The sequence below is a fragment of the Palaemon carinicauda genome, chromosome 4 (genome assembly GCF_036898095.1).
Source record: "Palaemon carinicauda isolate YSFRI2023 chromosome 4, ASM3689809v2, whole genome shotgun sequence".
Taxonomy (NCBI): Eukaryota; Metazoa; Arthropoda; class Malacostraca; order Decapoda; family Palaemonidae; genus Palaemon; species Palaemon carinicauda.
Genome location: NC_090728.1, coordinates 73,431,623 through 73,449,618, shown reverse-complemented (window position 1 = coordinate 73,449,618; position 17,996 = coordinate 73,431,623). Strand labels below are relative to the sequence as shown.

The window sequence follows — 17,996 nt, the reverse complement described above, 5'->3', positions numbered from 1 at the left end:
AATATCTCAAATAGAAACAACCGTATTCAAAACCCAAAGTATAAAAACGTTTTTTGACTGTGAAATAGCATTCATTGTCTTTCTGTCTTCAAGATGTTCAAAACTGAGAATCAATTTGATAATAATAACAACCTATCGTTACTTTGTTCTTGAAAAGCTTAAAAATGCCTATGAATACAGCTGCCTGGCCTACAAAACTAACCACAACTTACTATTACCGTCTCCTAAGTGTGGCACCAAAGAGAGAGCAACTCAATTACCAAAGAATCAACAACAGTAAAACTAGCACAGAGTTCATTAGGCCAAGCAATCTACTAATTGTGCACACAATCAAATTGCTGTTGGCATTTCATAACCTGTGAACTATCATAGTCCCTTTTTGTTTTTTACTTGGCAGTTGTTAAGTACAGAACATTACTAAGTTCCAATAAATAAAATCTTAAATGCTACAATACTTTTACCATAAATATATCAGCAGCCTAATCATATATGTTCTACAACCTAATAAAAAGCACAACTGCTCAAATCGTATCTCCATAAATGAAGCACTGTTCTAAAAGCAAGAGAAATATATTCAAACACACTAAAAAGCTCAAAAGGCAAAATATAATAAAAGTAAGATTCACTTAAGTAATCTACTTACAACAATATAAAATACATTTCTAAACATAAATCCTTGACAAAGATTTTCAAAACCAAAATAAAAGTGCAATAAATATTTTTTCCATGCTTTGCATGCCATAATAAAAATATATTCCCATGAATGTAAAAAAAATCAAGCTTCATAACAGCCACAGTAAGCATTAAACTAAGTGTTAATCTTCTTTCTTTCTCTAAGAATTACATTATTAAAAAACCATAAGCGATATGAAACTTCCTAGAGACCACAACTAATGCTTCATTTGAAGATAATTATTCTATATATAAAGATCTTTCTGTGACTGAAAAACCCAAAGTAAACAATAATTATGCAAAAGATGTTAATATAGAGTACAGTACTTCATGCACCTCATGTCATAACTATGGGGGTAAACCCACCTGTCTTTTGAGCGGGAATCTAAACTTCTGAGGGCAGGGGCAAGAAAGAGAGAAAGAAGGGGAAGGTTAGGATTGGGTCAGTAGGTATTATTGACAAGGAATTATTAAACTATGATGGCACCAGTCACTGCCCTGCAAATTTTGCATATTTAATGTGCAAAACAATTTTTTCAAACTACAGTAAAATAACCATACACAAGTGACATGTGGTGTAAACATAAAACAAAACTAATGTATTGGTGACTAGATATGACACCGCCCTTTTATTCAAATTCATTAGGGAACTGAGTAAAACTAAATTTCCTCAGCTGCAACTATTAATTAAACCAAGAAATGATAAAATGGCAACTGCAGTGATCCAGTTTTAATGTCAATAAAATCTCTAAAAGATAAATGCTATATACATACAACTTACACTTTTAATTTTGTAAAATAGCTAGCAGATATAATTCCATAAAAGCTAAAATAGTAAAGGAAAAAATAATCACTATCTCCAATCAGTACTGTTCCATCTGCAAGCACCAATAACTAAACTCCATTCACAACATATTTCTTATCATGTCATTTTGCACCTAAAATATATTTCCTTTCACAGATTTTTGACATCACTCAATCTATAAGTATTTGAGACAAAATTTAGTTTTAATAAAAAAGGGTCAAGAGTAAGGTCACGGGGATAGATGAAGGCTAGGAAGATGGAACAATGAAAGTCACACCTTTTAAAATCTCAGATTGCAAAAAATAGTTGCAAACAAATCACACTGTGACCACTTAATGATATAGCAACATGTTCCTTTTACCACTAACTGTAAGTTTATTCTTTATGGCATAATATACATTACCATGTCATTTTAAAGCAGAAAAAACAAATTTCTTACAGTATCTTCAAAATAAAAATAGTACATTTTAAAAGCAAAAAAATAGGTTAAATATGGCTGAAAATTTATATAAAAGGTCACTTATAATCATCAGAATATCAAAGATTGATGATCTGCATGACTCCAAATTATGTCACTAACATCTCAAAGGGATTATATGATTGTAGGAGAAATATAAGTGGTTGCTTCACATAGGTACCCAGCAAGAAATATCAGTGATCAATGACGGTAGTACAAAAGAGAAGGTGAGTCACAAGATAGCTGAAGGAAGGTAGGTAGCAGGGTTTGTGCTAAGAACAAGGAAGAATCTTGGAATGTCTATGTAGGACATAGAAGGAACATAAGAAGAGAGGGTTAATTCAGCTCTCACAAAATATGGGAGTTGAATGCAAGTGAAAAAAAAAAAAAAAAAAAAAAGAATTACAGCTATTCAGATAAACTGCTTAAGTACTGTAATACATATATCATGAGATGAGACATTAGGATGACAAATGTAAAGAAGGCACTGGAAAATAGATGTGAATGGTGAAGAGTATGTATACAATAGTATGTGTATGAATGAAGTGGCTAATGTGGAAATTTTCAGTTATGGGGATCATCTTTAGTTATTACATTTAGTTTTGGAGCCTTCCACTGCTACAGGGAATAGATTAAATGTTGAGAAAAAATATAAATTTTTGTGCACATAATTAAATAGGGATCTCTATCTCTTACAACATAGAAGGAATAAAGTTCCAGCAGACATTCCTCAGATAAAAGGCTGCAATTAACCAAACTGTCATAATTAAGCTAAAAGGAATAAAGTTCCAGAAGCCCTTTTCTTAAAATACCAGGTTGCATATAACTAAAACTGCCACAACCAAGCAATAAGGAATAAAGTTCCAGTAATCTTTCCTTATAATGAAAGGCTGCAGTTAACTAAATCTTTCTTAACTAAGGTTCTAGTAGCTCTCTTCTTAAAAGGCTCTAGTTACCTAAAACTGCCATAACTACTCTATAAGGAATAGAAACAAGTACCCGTGTTCCTAAATAAAAGGCTGCAGTTGACTAAAACTGTTAAAACCAGGATGAGAAAAGCAAAAGTCAAGAAAGACAACAAATCTAAATCATACAATATAAAAATCTCCAGGGGAGAAAACTAAATACTTAAATGTCTTGTGATGGGATGTGATGGTAACTTTCCCTCTGACTCATATTTTCATTAAAAACTACTTCATCACAAACATTTTCCAGAGCATAAGCACAAGGGGAATTTCTAGCATAAGTAATGAATCCCAAATCTATTAAAGTTATTTTTTTTCTTCATCTTCACATCTTTCCACATCCTGCATTCATTTGTCGTCAATAATGATACTTTCACTGTACCAACATATCAACATCACGATTAAACAGAAAGGAAAATTGAACAATAAACAAAATTTGAAAACTAATGAAAACATATTTGCAAATTTTAATAAAAAAAGGGAGACTTGCAATCTTGGATGGTAAAGGTGCAGTTACCTGGAGATCCCATCAATCATACTGACATTTTACTCTCTGCATTGAATGTGTATGTACTTAATAATGCCCTATTCACTTACATTGCAGCCATTTCTCACCACTATAATTCATAAACACATAATTGATCTTTTTATTTCTGAAACACATGGTACTAAAAAAATAAGACTATGGCTTTTAAATCCCTCTGAGTATTCATAACTGGACCACTGATGCTGCCATTGGACCAAATCACAATCATGTTCACACAAAAAATAATGTAAAATAAAAGAATAAGAAAGTAACATTTTAGAATTAAATTTAGGAAAAAAAAATGGCCTTAACAAAAACTCCTTTCCACGCAGATACTGAATTGATGCCTTCGTAGTTGTTTTAGGGAAACCAGCGACAAGACTGTGGTGTCACATATAGGGTCTTGGGGATCACTACATATATACTGTAATCTATTTAATATATATGTATATAAGGAAGGAACTAGCAAATTTAAAGTATACAATTGGGATACCATTTCTTTTTGAATGCTGACATATTAGCTATAAAAATAGACTGCCAACAGCCATGCACACTTATCCTGAGGCTACTGACAGAAGAGTATAGTTGCTTGATCACACTGCTTCACATCTAAAGGGAAGTAAGTCAACTTTTCATCAGCTCAATTACCCACATTGATAAGTAATTTGATTCTGACCTAACATTCTTGAATCAGTTAAACCAAGCAGTAATAATTTTGTTCATAAAATGAAACAACAAGTGAGTATGAATGTAATGAAAGTTTTGGATGGGAGAGGAAGCTTTGTAAAATTAATATTTGTCTTTGCTTTCCTCTGACTCCTAAACTTCACGAAAGAAAAGAAAAATAATTTGCTGTTAATAATGCAATGAAAAAGTTGAAAGAATATTAAACATCAATAGCCAAAGAATGTAAGGGAAGCAAATGGCATTAACAGGAATTCTTTTATTCTTCTCTTCTCTGATAGCGTTTAATTATATCAGGAAAGACCCTAAGAATACTCATGATCAAATATAGCATCAAATGCCACAATTTGCCAACTAAAAGTAACGCATTATCACCTAATCCCACGCAGTGACTAACAGAACCTCCTCTCACATTCCACTACACCATCACCATCCCAGAGCTGTTGCAAAAGCCAAGAATGGGGTTTGTATTACTATGACATAAACAAGAATAAAAAGTATTTTTAACATTTTTTTTTTTTTTGATAAAACACTTTTCACCCATAAACTGATGTATGAACAAAGAAGAGAGAGCGGGAGAAAAGCTTTGCCGAAAAAAAGAAAGAATCATAATTTTATCTACTGTGTTCAGCTAGACAATGACTTTCTTGGGAAGCTGACAGAAAGTATTTGATTTAGCATCTAGACACAATCAGAGGGTCTGTGCTCAATTTAGGGTAATTTTTGAAGTTAGATGTGCATTTAATTTGTCTAATATACAAGAAGAATCACACAAAATACGAAGCACACCTACTGAAGTCCTTCTTTGCAGAGCCTTAGGGACTGCAAGTCTTGGAATAAAATCAGTCATTTATATTGGATTTGAATACTGTACTAATGAGAAGCATCATGGAATACTGGGTGCGGTCTACTATTAATTATTTAGAGTTGTTTTTGAAATTATAGGATTCAGGATGTGCAACATGATTGGCAACTTTGTATCTCACATCAATGCCATTAAATCATGAATAAGAACATAAAATATATATAAATAAATATATTCCATATATAAATATGTAGAAATGTTTCTGCAAGTTAGTTTTCCTTTAAGACTCAAAGTTGCTGAACTGGTTACATATCTGAGTGCAGCTTGAGCTCATAGGAATCAAAGGTGAGTATAATACCAAAAAGAATTTCTGTAAAACCAGTCACTTTGCCTGGGTTAGTGATTAGTTTTGTGATGCTCCATCTACGATCGAAAACGCTCGTACTAGTAGGTTGCTGACCTGCTGTTGCCGTCGAAGGTCAGCGATCTCTTTACGATCGTCTTCCATGATCGTTTGCAACGAAGTTACTTCTCGCTCCAACTTCTGCTTTTCAGCTACAACCTGCAAAATATTGAGGGAATATGGTAGTTGCAAAAATCTTTCCCTTTGTGAAATCACATACTTAAAACTACTTTTTATGTAGACCTGTGGCTGCTGAATCCTTTTACAAAGAATTAGCTAAAATTACTGCATAGTGAAAATTATGTGTGATGAAGTTAAACTCCCCAAAAACTATAGTAGGTCAAGGACACTGTGACCATATGTATTTCTTTTCATTGACAATACTTATTTAGCTATATATAACTCATTTGAAACTTTACATGTGATTCTTGAGTACATATTTACTTTTGAGAAACACATCCTGTCTATACAGACAGGATGTGTTTCTCAAAAGTACAAATTATTTTTTATGTTTTAGAAGACCTGTGTCCCTAATGGAAATATTTTAATAAATCTATTCTGCCTTGTTTTGAATATTGATCTCCAGTTATTCTTCAGCAGCAAGCTCTTCTTGATTTGTTAGACAAAAGTTTGAGGCCTATCAAATTCCTTATCCCTGACCTGGATATTAATCTCTAGCCACATTATCTATATTACCTCCTTTCACACTTTGTTTTGTAGTTTTTCATCATTCTGACCATCCTGTCCATTCAAATATTACCGGAATATGTAATCCTCTATATAATAAAAGGTATGTAGTTAATTCTAACAGTCTTGGCATTTTTCATAAGGCTCTACATTACACACTACAGTAATCGTACACCTTATTGTGGTTCATCTATTACTCCCTCAGTAAACTGCGGATTTATATAAATTATCTGTAAATCTAAATTGCAGACTCCCCTTTATGTTCCAGGTTTTATCATATTTTAATAAAATTTTCTTTATATAGGCCTCGTCAATTTTGGCCCTAAAAATGATAAATTAAATTACTGTAATAAAGTATACACTTAAGTAACACTTGCAATCTCGCATATTGTGCTAGCACCAAATTTTCACCCGTAAAAAACTATTTCATCATGTATCTCCTGTATCATGCGAGTTCCTTATTTGAAACCAAATAATAATAAACTAACCTCTTTTTTTTTCCATCTCTTTATCCAAACTTCTAGATCAATAACTTAAAAAGCAAAGGGAGAATGAATGATGCAAGCATCGTTAGTATACAGCTATAAACAACTGAATGAAAAACATCTGTTTTGTCATGAACTAACGATTTGGATAACAACAGCTGTTTTGCTTGCATTTTAATCTTCCTTCGACAGTAAACAATTACCGTCGTTATTACAAATGACGTTAAGTAAAATATGAGTGACATGTTATTGCATTACAGTGAACCCTCGTTTATCGCGGTAGATAGGTTCCAGACGCGGCCGCGATAGGTGAAATTCCGCGAAGTAGTGACATCATATTTACCTATTTATTTAACATGTATATTCGGACTTTTAAAACCTTCCCTTGTACGTAGTACTGTTAACAAACCACCCTTTAATGTACAGAACACTTAATGCATGTACTACAGCACCCTAAACTAAAACAGGCACAAATATTATAGGCGATTTTATATCATACGTTTCCTAAACACCTAAAAAGCACGATAAAAAATGGCAACCAATGTTTTGTTTACGTTCATCTCTGATCATAATGAAGAAACAAACTCATTTAGTGTACACATATATGTATAGGTTAGTTTTTGCATCGATTATATTGATTATACAGTATGTTGATTTTTTTATTACCAATGTTTTAGTTTACGTATTTTTCTTAGGACTTCCAAATGAAATGTTTTTCTTTATGACGCCGCCTGAAACGACGGCGTCATAAAGTACTGTACGCTCAGTAAACAACCACGCTCAGAACAAACAAGGCATTTAACGCGCATGATGATAGTGATAAATAATGATACAGTACAGTATTTACAGTAAAAGCATTTACAAAATATGTTACCTTACAAATATAATTTACCGTATCTATATAAAATCATACAGTACTGTACAGTACATATTGTACGTAGCAAAGCAGGAAAACAATATACGAGAGAGAGAGAGAGAGAGAGAGAGAGAGAGAGAGAGAGAGAGAGAGAGAGAGAGAGAGAGAGAGAGAGAGATTGTTATACGTACGTACAGTAAATGTAAATTTTAAACATAAAAAATCAATTTACGAGAGAGAGAGAGAGAGAGAGAGAGAGAGAGAGAGAGATTGTTTTACGTACGTAAATGTAAATTTTAAACAAAAAAAATATGATAGGTTACAACATGTAGACTTTTAAAACCTTCCCTTTAACTTAATGCATACAGTACGTACAGTACTAAACTATAAAACAGGCACAAATACAGTTTTAGAATGTGAGAATATTAAAGTAAAAAATAAAGATTGTTACTGTACTCACCACGAAAGAAGTTGAAGAAAAACTTGAATGATGATGGCGATGAATTTGCTGCACAGTTGAAATGATGATGATGAAGCTGATGATTTGTTCTACTGTGCAGCCAGGTAGTATTTTACGTCTCTTCAGACGGAGGTGTCTTTTCCTGGGACACCTCTTCAACTTCTTCCTGGGAAACTTCTTCAATTTCTTCTGAAGGCGTACTAGCAGGAGGAACTGGCTCTTTTTTGCGAGGCTGGAAGAACATTGTGATCGGAAGTTGTTGCCGCTGCTTCTTTTTTCGATCTAAGAGCATCTTGTAGGGAGTCATTATGTCATCAACCTTGTTGCAGAATTGCATCGACCGAACCATATCCTCGTCCCACTCTTGCAACATTTCTTTCAACTCCTTCGCATGGTTGCAGGCCTTGGCAAGCCGTTCTAATGTTAAGCCCGTTTCTTCGACATTTTCTTGGGTCTCTTCCTGGGTTTCACTCTCTTCTTCGCTTGCCGATTTCGTCAGGTCTTCGAGGTCTGCGTCAGTTAGGGGCTGGGAATGGCAGTCCAACAACTCGTCGACGTCTTCAGTCGTCATGTCGCCAAACCCGTCACCTCCAATTATGGCAGCCAACTGCACAGATTTGCGTATTGCAGAGTGTTGGATTTCAGCAGGTGTAAATCCCTCGTCGTCGTAAAAAATCTGGGGCCACAACATCTTCCAGCTCGCATTCACAGTTGCAGGTTTCATCTCTTGAAGTGCCTTCTGAAAATTCTGCAGGCACGTGGCTATGGTGTACTGCCGCCAGTACGCCTTCAAGTTAAAATCTTCATCCTCATCATCTTGGGCAGCATCCACACACGCAACGAGGTCCGCCAAGGTGTTCTTCGTGTAGAGGGCCTTGAACGCCCTGATAACCCCCTGGTCCATCGGTTGAATTAATGACGTGGTGTTGGGTGGCAGGAACTCAACCTGAATGCCCTCATGCGACAGGTCAGTTGCGTGTCCACCAGCGTTATCCATAAGGAGAAGGATCTTGAATGGCAAGCCCTTCTCTAAGAGATATTTGCTGACTTGCGGGATAAAACACTGATGGAACCAGTTGGAGGTCAGCATCTTCGTAATCCATGCTTTTTGATTATGCATCCAGTACACGGGAAGGAGATTCTTATTTTTATTTTTCAAAGCGCGAGGATTTTTCAACTTATAAATAAGCCCCGGCTTTAGCAAAAATCCAGCAGCATTGCCACATATCACGAGGGTAACGCGATCCTTGAATGCTTTAAAGCCAGAGGCTTTGGCTTCCTCTTTGAACAGGAAAGTTCGCGACGGCATTCTCTTCCAAAATAAGCCGGTCTCATCCATATTAAAGACTTGTTCCGGCTTGTATCCACCTTCGGCGATAATATTCTTGAATGTCTGGTTCGCGTAAGTTTCAGCAGCGGCAGTGTCAGCCGAAGCAGCCTCGCCATGCAGGGAAACGCTTTTCAGAGCGAAGCGTTTCTGAAACTTCGCGAACCATCCTTTGCTGGCGGAAAAACGTTTCTGAGGCTGGGAATCAGTGGATGTCCCTGGTTGAGGGTCATCTGCATCATCATCTTCTTCAGCATGGTTGCCGTCGTCGTCCTGAGGTTCCTTTGCAGCAAAATTCTGATACAAGCTCAAAGCCTTTGTTCGGATGGTGTTCGTATCCAAGGCTATGTTCTTCTTCCGGCAGTCGGCAATCCACACAGCTAAAGCACCTTCCATGCGTACAATCGTTTTATTACGAGTTGTAATGACTCGCTTCGCTGATCTGCTAAAGGTGATTGCAGCCGTTTTTCTAATGTTCGCCTCGTTTTTCTTGATATAGCGAACAGTAGATTCGTTGATCCCAAAATGGCGCGCAGCGGACGCGTAACTTCTACCATCTTTTAACATATCGAGAAGCGTAACCTTCTCAGCTATCGTCATCATCCTTCGGTGGCGTTTAGGCTCACTACCAGCCTTAGTAGAAGCAGAACGCTTGGGAGCCATTGTACAGTAGGATTTGACAAAAAGTTCAACTTAAAAAGGTCGCACACAGCACAGATTACTGTAAACTTCACAAACTTAAGAACGTCTACTCAGCGATACGCAGGAACAGAGAGTGGACGACCCGGGCCCGCGAGAACCTAGATGCTGGAAGCTGGAGATGATGGCAAAACACCAATCACAGGCTAGATAACAAAACTTGAGTTCTGATTCGTCATCTATCAGCGCTTGAACCAATCACAACCCATCTTACAGTATATGATGCGTAGGTTACCAACTCATACAAGATACCCCGCGCATACCGTACGTACGTATTAATAATAATAATAATAAATAATGATAATAATACAGTACAGTACTGTAATAATAATAATAATAATAATGATAATAATAATAACAATCATAATTTTATTAACAACAACAACAATAATAATAACAATATTTAATAGCTTTACGTATGCTACAGTATTTTATTCTTTTGTAGGATGTGTGTGTGTGTCTCTCTCTCTCACTCTCTCTCTCTCTCTCTCTCTCTCTCTCTCTCTCTCTCTCTCTCTCTCTCTCTCTCTCTCTCGTACGCTTATTCGAAATGTGATTTTTGCAACAAAGAATATTATTGGATGCAGTACTGTACTACGTACGTATACATACAAAAGATTCATGGAAAAGAAGCACATCCATTACATTTGTAGTACTGTACGTACAGTAGTAGCCATCAGCAGCCTTACACCATTCTAATATTGTATGACTGCATCTGATTTGCGTTTCATGTTCGATTTAATTTTACTACGTACTGTATACAGTACTGAATTATCGTATGATAATAATACAGTAATAATAATAATAATAATGATAATAATAATAACAATAATAATTTTATTAACAACAACAATAATAATAATAATAACAATAATAATACACGTAATAGCTTTACGTATGCTATTTTATTCTTTTGTAGGATGTGTCTCTCTCTCTCTCTCTCTCTCTCTCTCTCTCTCTCTCTCTCTCTCTCTCTCTCTCGTACGCTTATTCGAAATGTGATTTTTGCAACAAAGAATATTATTGGATGCAGTACTACGTACGTATACTGTACATACAAAAGAATCATGGAAAAGAAGCACATCCATTACATTTGTAGTACAGTAGTAGCCATCAGCAGCCTTACACCATTCTAATATGGTATGACTGCATCTGATTTGCGTTTCATGTTCGATTTAATTTTACTACGTACTGTATACAGTACTGTATTATCGTATGATCACATTCTCTTTTCGTGTTTTATTTCTTTCTGAGCTGAATTATATATCATATGTAATGCAATGAACAATCAGTAAGAGCAGATATTACTAATTACAGTATTAATGGAATTACAGGTAACAAAATATCGTATTTGGTTGTCTTCAGATTTCGCGGTATTTTCGAATTTTCCGGAAAATCCGCGATATGTATATATATATGGGTTATGGAAAAAACCCGCGAAGTGGTGAATCCGCGATGGTCGAACCGCGAAGTAGCGAGGGTTCACTGTATACCTTCGTTAATTTATGAAAAGGTAAACCAGATTGCAAAAATATTACCCAAAGAATTGAAAAAAGTCAGTAACTTCTTATGCTATGTAATCAAGCATCGTAAAAGTAAAGACTAAAATATCGTGCATCGGCAATAGCGATGAAACACTGCTAAACTTCGACATGCCATTAAAATTATCAGTAAATAAAATATAAAAGAAAAGTATTTTTTAACTAAAAACTATATACTTTTATAAAGTAAAATAGAAATTACATTTTGAGTACAGTAATAATTATCTCTTTTACCAAGAGAAAAATTTATTCACTAGTTTGCCTTAATCAGCTAATTTGGAAGGCATAGACGTTAGTCTCCATGAGCTTACAAAATGAATGGTAAAGTTGTATATTTGCTGTGGTTTTATTTCATAATACAATACTAATTCAGTATGTGAATATTACAATTATTATCATTGGATAAAGTTACATGAAAAATTGGCATTATTAAAATCCTGTTTATTTCAAATATAGCTCTCCATTTTGGCCACAGTAAATGAACATATAGTTTGGTTAACAATGTAGTGTTTGGGAAGGTTAATAAGATATAACGTATACAGTATTTTCGTACCAATTTTGCGGTTTTTCATTTATCACGGGGTCCTGGAATAGAACACCCGAGATAGCCAAGGGATTACTGTACTATAACAACTTCCTTAGCGATGTGATGAACTTTTAGAATGATGTTTTCATTTTGAATGTGACCAAAGTGTAGAATGATAAGTTTAAATAAATAGTCATGTCAGTGAAATTTCATAGGTTCAAGCTTCATACAAATGCTTTTCTGTTGAGTAGCTCGACATGCTGTAAGTCTCGTTTTATGATCTGTATGTTACTTATCTATTTACATTATTTATCTTAAAACATTAACTTTTTCTATTCCTCTTTTAATCTTCACTTCTCAATTTCTTTTTCTTACTGGGATACTTTCCCTTTTAGGGCACTTGGGAATGTTAGCATTTTGCTTTTCCAACACAGGGTTGCAGCTCAGCTGCTAATAATAATAACAATAATAATAATAATAATAATAATAATAATAAAAACAATAATGATAATAATACCTAAAATTATAGGCAATGTGCACAAGTTCCCTTAAATGACTTGAAATTGCAATAGAGCCTGCAACGATTCACAGGAAGAATACAGAATCTTACGAAAATTGAGAATGAATTATCTCATATCTCATTATATACTTGATCTTAGTCAAGGTTCACATAAAAGGCAATCAAAAAAATAAAACCAATAAACATGACAAATTTGGAGATAATTTGTATTTTTCCCAAACTAATACAAACCTGGAATTATTTATGTGGATTATCTTTCAGCAGCAGCTGGAGGTAGCCATTAGACTTTAATTGCGAGGTGGCAACCCTGCCTATCCACTTGAGCGGGTATGCAGGGGGGGGGGGGTTACCCAACTGCCTCTATATATACTCTCACAGCAGTGAGACGTCACTTTTTATTGCAGGCAGTACTTCTGGGGGACAGGTGATGGCAGGCCAATTTATATTAGTTAGGGAAAAATACAAATTACCTCCAAATTTGTCATTTGTTCCAATATTAACAAACCTTCCATTATCTATGTGGATGACTCGCTCTCAGGAGGGTGGAAGCCATAGATCTGGCATGGACAATGACCCAGTTTTACCTAGTACAGTATATGACTGTGGTCTAGGGAAAACTTTGACACCTCACTGAAATATATAAAATGAGTATACTCGTGGCCTGTGCAATGCAGTAAAATACAGGTTGTTGTTTGTATGAACGTCTTTGAGTTTATACCGTATAGGAAAACAAGGTGTATCCCATTGCTCCCTCGCAGAAAGCAATGGGGACGTGCACAGTATAACAATTTCATAACTTATACTAGGCTACACAAGGGAAGTGATAATTACCTGTAGAGGTTGAAGCCATCTTGCAGAGGGACCCAGGTGCTGTACCCCCAGGGAGGGGAAGATGAAGAAAAGAAAGCCAGATATTCTTCTCATTCATCCCAGTCTTAACTCCGGTAACCAATGCCCTCAACCAACTACTTGTCCATCAAGGAGCCTGAGGTATTTTATACGACTTGTAGAGCAGCCACCACAGGACCGATACTGAACGTGTCGAGTCTCCTATGGGTCACGTCTTTTAAGTAATGGGCTGTGAAAGTGGTCTGTCTCTTCCACACACCCACTTAGAGAACTTGTAACACGGAAAAGTTGCGCTTGAATGCCAGCAGGGAAGAACCAATTCCCCTGACATCATGGGCTCTAGGTCCACGAGCCTGAGGAGGATCTGGGGCCAAGGATGTTTCGATGACTTGGTGAAACCAGAAGGAAACCGTGTTCTTGGTGATCCTCCACTTTACTCTACCTGAACTAACAAACATAGGTGTTAGTCTGGGCCGTGTTGCTGCAGTGCGTTTAAGATAGTATCTCAAACTCCCATAGTAACAATTGATCTGGGTCATTGGTTACAGAACAAAATCTCGCAATCCCAAAGGGCCCGAATCTATGGTCCAGCAACCCCGGATTTTGAGTCTTAGCAATAAACACAGACACGAAGCTGAGTGTAACTTTCCCCCATCCCTTTGAATGGGTGATGTCATACGAGAGGCCATGCAGTTCACTGACTCTCTTTGCCAAGGCTAAAGCGAGCAGGAACACCGTCTTCAAAGTTAGATTTCGGTCAGTCGCATGGCGTAATGATTCGTAAGGAGGTCCTTTCAAGACTCTAAAGACACGGACCACGTTCCAAGAAGGCCTAATCTCTGACTTGAAGCAAGGGATCTCATAACTCCATATGTTCTCGTGAACGGTACCCACGCGAACATGAACGCCACCCTTACGAATGAGAGCATCGTTCTCATGATCTAGATCGCAGAGATCCAGAACGCGCGCGTCTGGACCTAGGACTAGACTGCTTGCGATTGTGTATAACGAGATTGCGAGACTCGTCTTAGTGAAGAGGAACACCTCCGAGGAGAGTGTTGAGACCTGCGGTCTCGTGAGCGCGAGGCCCTAGAGCATGAGCATCTTCCAGAAGAAGAGCGCTCGGATCATGATGACCTACGATCCGTAAGATCTTCCAATCATCGCGTACGGCGATCAGGGGAAGAGAGTCCAGAAGGGCGAGGCGATGGTAATGCTCGTCCTTTCGCACTGCTGATGGTAGGACCGCGTGTCCTCGATAGATCCCCACCTGCAACCTGCAGGTTCCTGTGGGGAAAAACAGAAGGTTGAAGGTTAGAAGACGACGAGGTCCCAGGATGGAGAGAGGGTTCGTCGTCGGCAGGAGGCCGTTAGAGAGGCGAACACGAGCGATCACCTCGTCCACACGTGGAAGGGCCAGAAGAAGGCGACAGATGGACCTCGCACAGTTCCAAAGCATGAGATGTCGACGGTTCTGGAGAAGGTTCCTTCCTGGCACCATACTGAACAAGGCGCAGCAATTCCTCCATCGAAGGGGGTCCCAAAATCCCTAAGGACGACCACACCTGCAGAAGATCTGAAAGGGATAATGGCTCGCCAGCGGTTGGAGGAGAAGCAACAACCCTCCCAGTATCCCGGAGTTATCAAGGAGTTAAAGGATTTGCGCTCCTACTCGATCGTCCCTCGTAAAAGCACGTGCGAGAAGGAGCTTTTGAGAAAGATTTGGGGATGCAAGAAGAAGAACGCACTCTGCTAGCCCCTGAGGGAAAACGGTCGCTCTTAGTTTTCTTCTTCCTACATCGCCCTAATTTCTCCCATTGGGAGGCAGACTACTCCCTACATTGCGCAGGGCAAACCCTGTTAGCATCGATGCCTTCAGCAAGTAAGACACAAAGAGTGCGGGTCGGTCGCCAACGACAACATTAAGGTCCCACATGCGGCACCCTAATGCCCTGAACAGGTTCCCATGATGAGGGTGATAGCAAGAGAAAACACACGCCTGAAAAGAGAAAGCAGAATTGAAAAAGTCCAATGACAGTCAGGAGGAGAGCGGACATGTCCGATCTCTATTGAGCCAAAAGAAAAAGTGACAATGCTCAATGCTGTGAGAGTATCTATAGAGGTGGCTGGGTACCTCCCAGCCTACCTGCTCAAGCGGTTAGGCAGGGTTGGCACCTCGCAATTAAAGTCTAATGGCTACCTCCAGCTGCCGCTGAAAGATAATCCACATGAATACCAGCTGCCGCTAAAAGATAATCCACATGAATACCAGAAGGTTTGTTAGTATGGGAACAAAAATGAAGTCATAACCTGACTTGCCTATAATCTCTAACTATTCCTGGTAAAAGTACCACGGCAAAGAGAGAGAGAGAGAGAGAGAGAGAGAGAGAGAGAGAGAGAGAGAGAGAGAGAGAGAGAGAGAGAGAAACTTATTTATGTAAGCATTTTCCATCTTAAAACTTTGTAGGTACAGTAGGTAGTATCTTAAATCTACAGGTGGGCTAAATCATGGTATGAAAGTCATATTATTATGCTACGGAATAAATTATAAGCTTCTTATATACTGTACTGTATTTTAGCGTGAGGTAAGGTCACAGTGGCATTAACCTTTCTTGACATAGTTTTTCCAACGCCTTACATTATATACTTTATGATGATGAATATAGTCTTTTTGCATTTCAGATTGAATGGATAACTGTCTCTTATAATGTTGCTGGCCAAGAGAAACATCACATATTTTACATAGATATGTTTGATGCCGAGTGTCATATTTTTATACAGGTTACCCAAAGAAACTTTTATATTCATTGTAGCTGTAGGACAAATCTCTTGTGATACAATGGTATTAAGAGTGACAACTTTGCTTATCATAAATAAGTATGGGAATGCTCTGTTTGATTGACTCTCTTAAAATGAAATTAAAAAAAGAATGACCTTACAAAAATTATAACACCCATAACACAAAGTATGATATAAGAGAATAACAATCATTGAAAGAATATTAGTGAAATTCTAAGAATTCATTAATCATAGAAAAAGGGTTATAATTGCTTACCTCCTCATACTGCATTCGTAAATTTTGCAGAGCAGTATAGGCTGCACGTTCTTGCTTTTTATAATAATCTACTTCCTTCAGTGTATTTTCATATTTCCTGGTAATATCTACATTTTGTCTGTTTAAAAGAAAAAATGCAATCTGCATTAGTATCTGAAATATGTATCAAGAAATAAGTTTTGTAGCTGAAACCATTGCATATCATAAACTATATAAACTTAAAGATCGGAATTTTCAGTCCACATCCAACCCATAATCCTGTCTTAAATTTTGAATTTTTGAATCGAAGGTACATAAACTCTCCTATAAACACATTAAAAAAAAACAATTCATAAACGATTAAAAAATTTTAATGTCTCTAAGAAAATTTAATGGGATATATATCAAAATTACAAACACAAAAAAATTAACAGACTGAAAACGTACGCAGCTTATCTTATGTTTTCCCTTATTAAAATGACCACTGTAACCTTACATGCATATGGTTCATATTACGCAAAAAGTCTAAATACCTGTAGATCATAATGAAGGTAATCATCTATTCTCTAACTTGCAAAGAGGCTTTTGTAAAGGCTTTGGAGCATGTGATGCCCTTAATACAATCTCCAATGCTGTACAGAAATCTGTTTCTGACCGTATTAATCAAAAGGCCCCAGTTTTCAAACTTGACCAGTTGGGAGTGAATGAGTCATTTCTGAGCATCATTATTAAATTTTGGAGCAATTGATTGCAAAGAGTTGCTGTTGGTGGGCACCATAGTGAGGTGATATCTGGTATTCCTCAGGGTAGTGTTCTTGGCCCATTACTCTCATTACTATATACACAAGATAGGTGGTTTGGGCTAGAAAAAAATCTTGTTACATATGCAGATGATGCTACTATTTGGATCAATTCCATCTCTTGAATGTAGATCTGGTATTGCTGAATCTATTAATAAAGATATAGATAAAACTAGTGCATGGTGCAATTTATGGGGCATGGAGTTGAACCCTAACAAAACTCAAAAGAATGTTTGTAAGTATATTAAGGACAGTGGCTCATCAACATCCAGATCTCAGTATTGATAATGTTTCCTTAACTCTATATGACACTTCTAAATTTTTAGTTGTGATTCTTGATAGCAAATTCCCTTATGAGGAATACATTTAAGTGGTATCTTCTTCAATTGCACAAAATATTGGTTTATTGAGAAGTATTTTCCGTGATCAATCTATTCTGATGATATGTTTTAAAACTTACATTCTGCCTTGTTATGAGTATTGTTCTCCTGTCTGGTCTTCAGCTGATGAATTAAATCATAATTTGTTAGACAAGAACTTGTGGTCTATCAAATTTCTTATCACTGATTTGAATATTAATCTCTGGCACTGTCATTCAGTCAGTTCTTTATGCATGTTGCATAAGATATTTCAGAATTCTGACCATCCTTTGCATTCAGATCTTCTCAGTCTGTACCATCCTGTACATAGCACAAGGTATGCTGTTAGTTTTAATAGTCTTGCCTTCTCCATCATAAGCGTCAATACTACATATTATTCTAGAAGTTTTATTTCAGCTATGACCAGATTGTGGAATGATCCTCCAAATGCGGCAGTTGAATCGGTGGAACTTCATAAGTTCAAACTTGCAGAGAATGTGTTTATGTTGATCAAGCTGACACAAGTCTCTCTTTAT

The 17,996-nt window shown here is 36.8% G+C and overlaps 1 protein-coding gene across 7 annotated transcripts in view; it reads right to left on the bottom strand.

Moving 5' to 3' along the window:
- Dlg5 (Discs large 5) overlaps window positions 1–17,996 on the bottom strand; it is an 847,504-nt gene that overhangs the window by 272,564 nt on the left and 556,944 nt on the right. For 6 of the 7 annotated variants that reach the window (XR_011044295.1, XM_068372367.1, XM_068372363.1 and 3 more), the window contains 3 exons: window positions 16,323–16,440; window positions 5,375–5,476; window positions 1,039–1,065 (listed from right to left, as the gene is read on the bottom strand). Coding sequence is in view for 6 of the 7 variants with exons in the window: in XM_068372367.1 (XP_068228468.1) it covers window positions 1,039–1,065; window positions 5,375–5,476; window positions 16,323–16,440 (247 nt within the window). In the remaining variant the exon portion in view is untranslated. The remainder of the gene's footprint in view (window positions 1–1,038; window positions 1,066–5,374; window positions 5,477–16,322; window positions 16,441–17,996) is intronic. The other variant, XM_068372364.1, reaches the window with a different exon arrangement.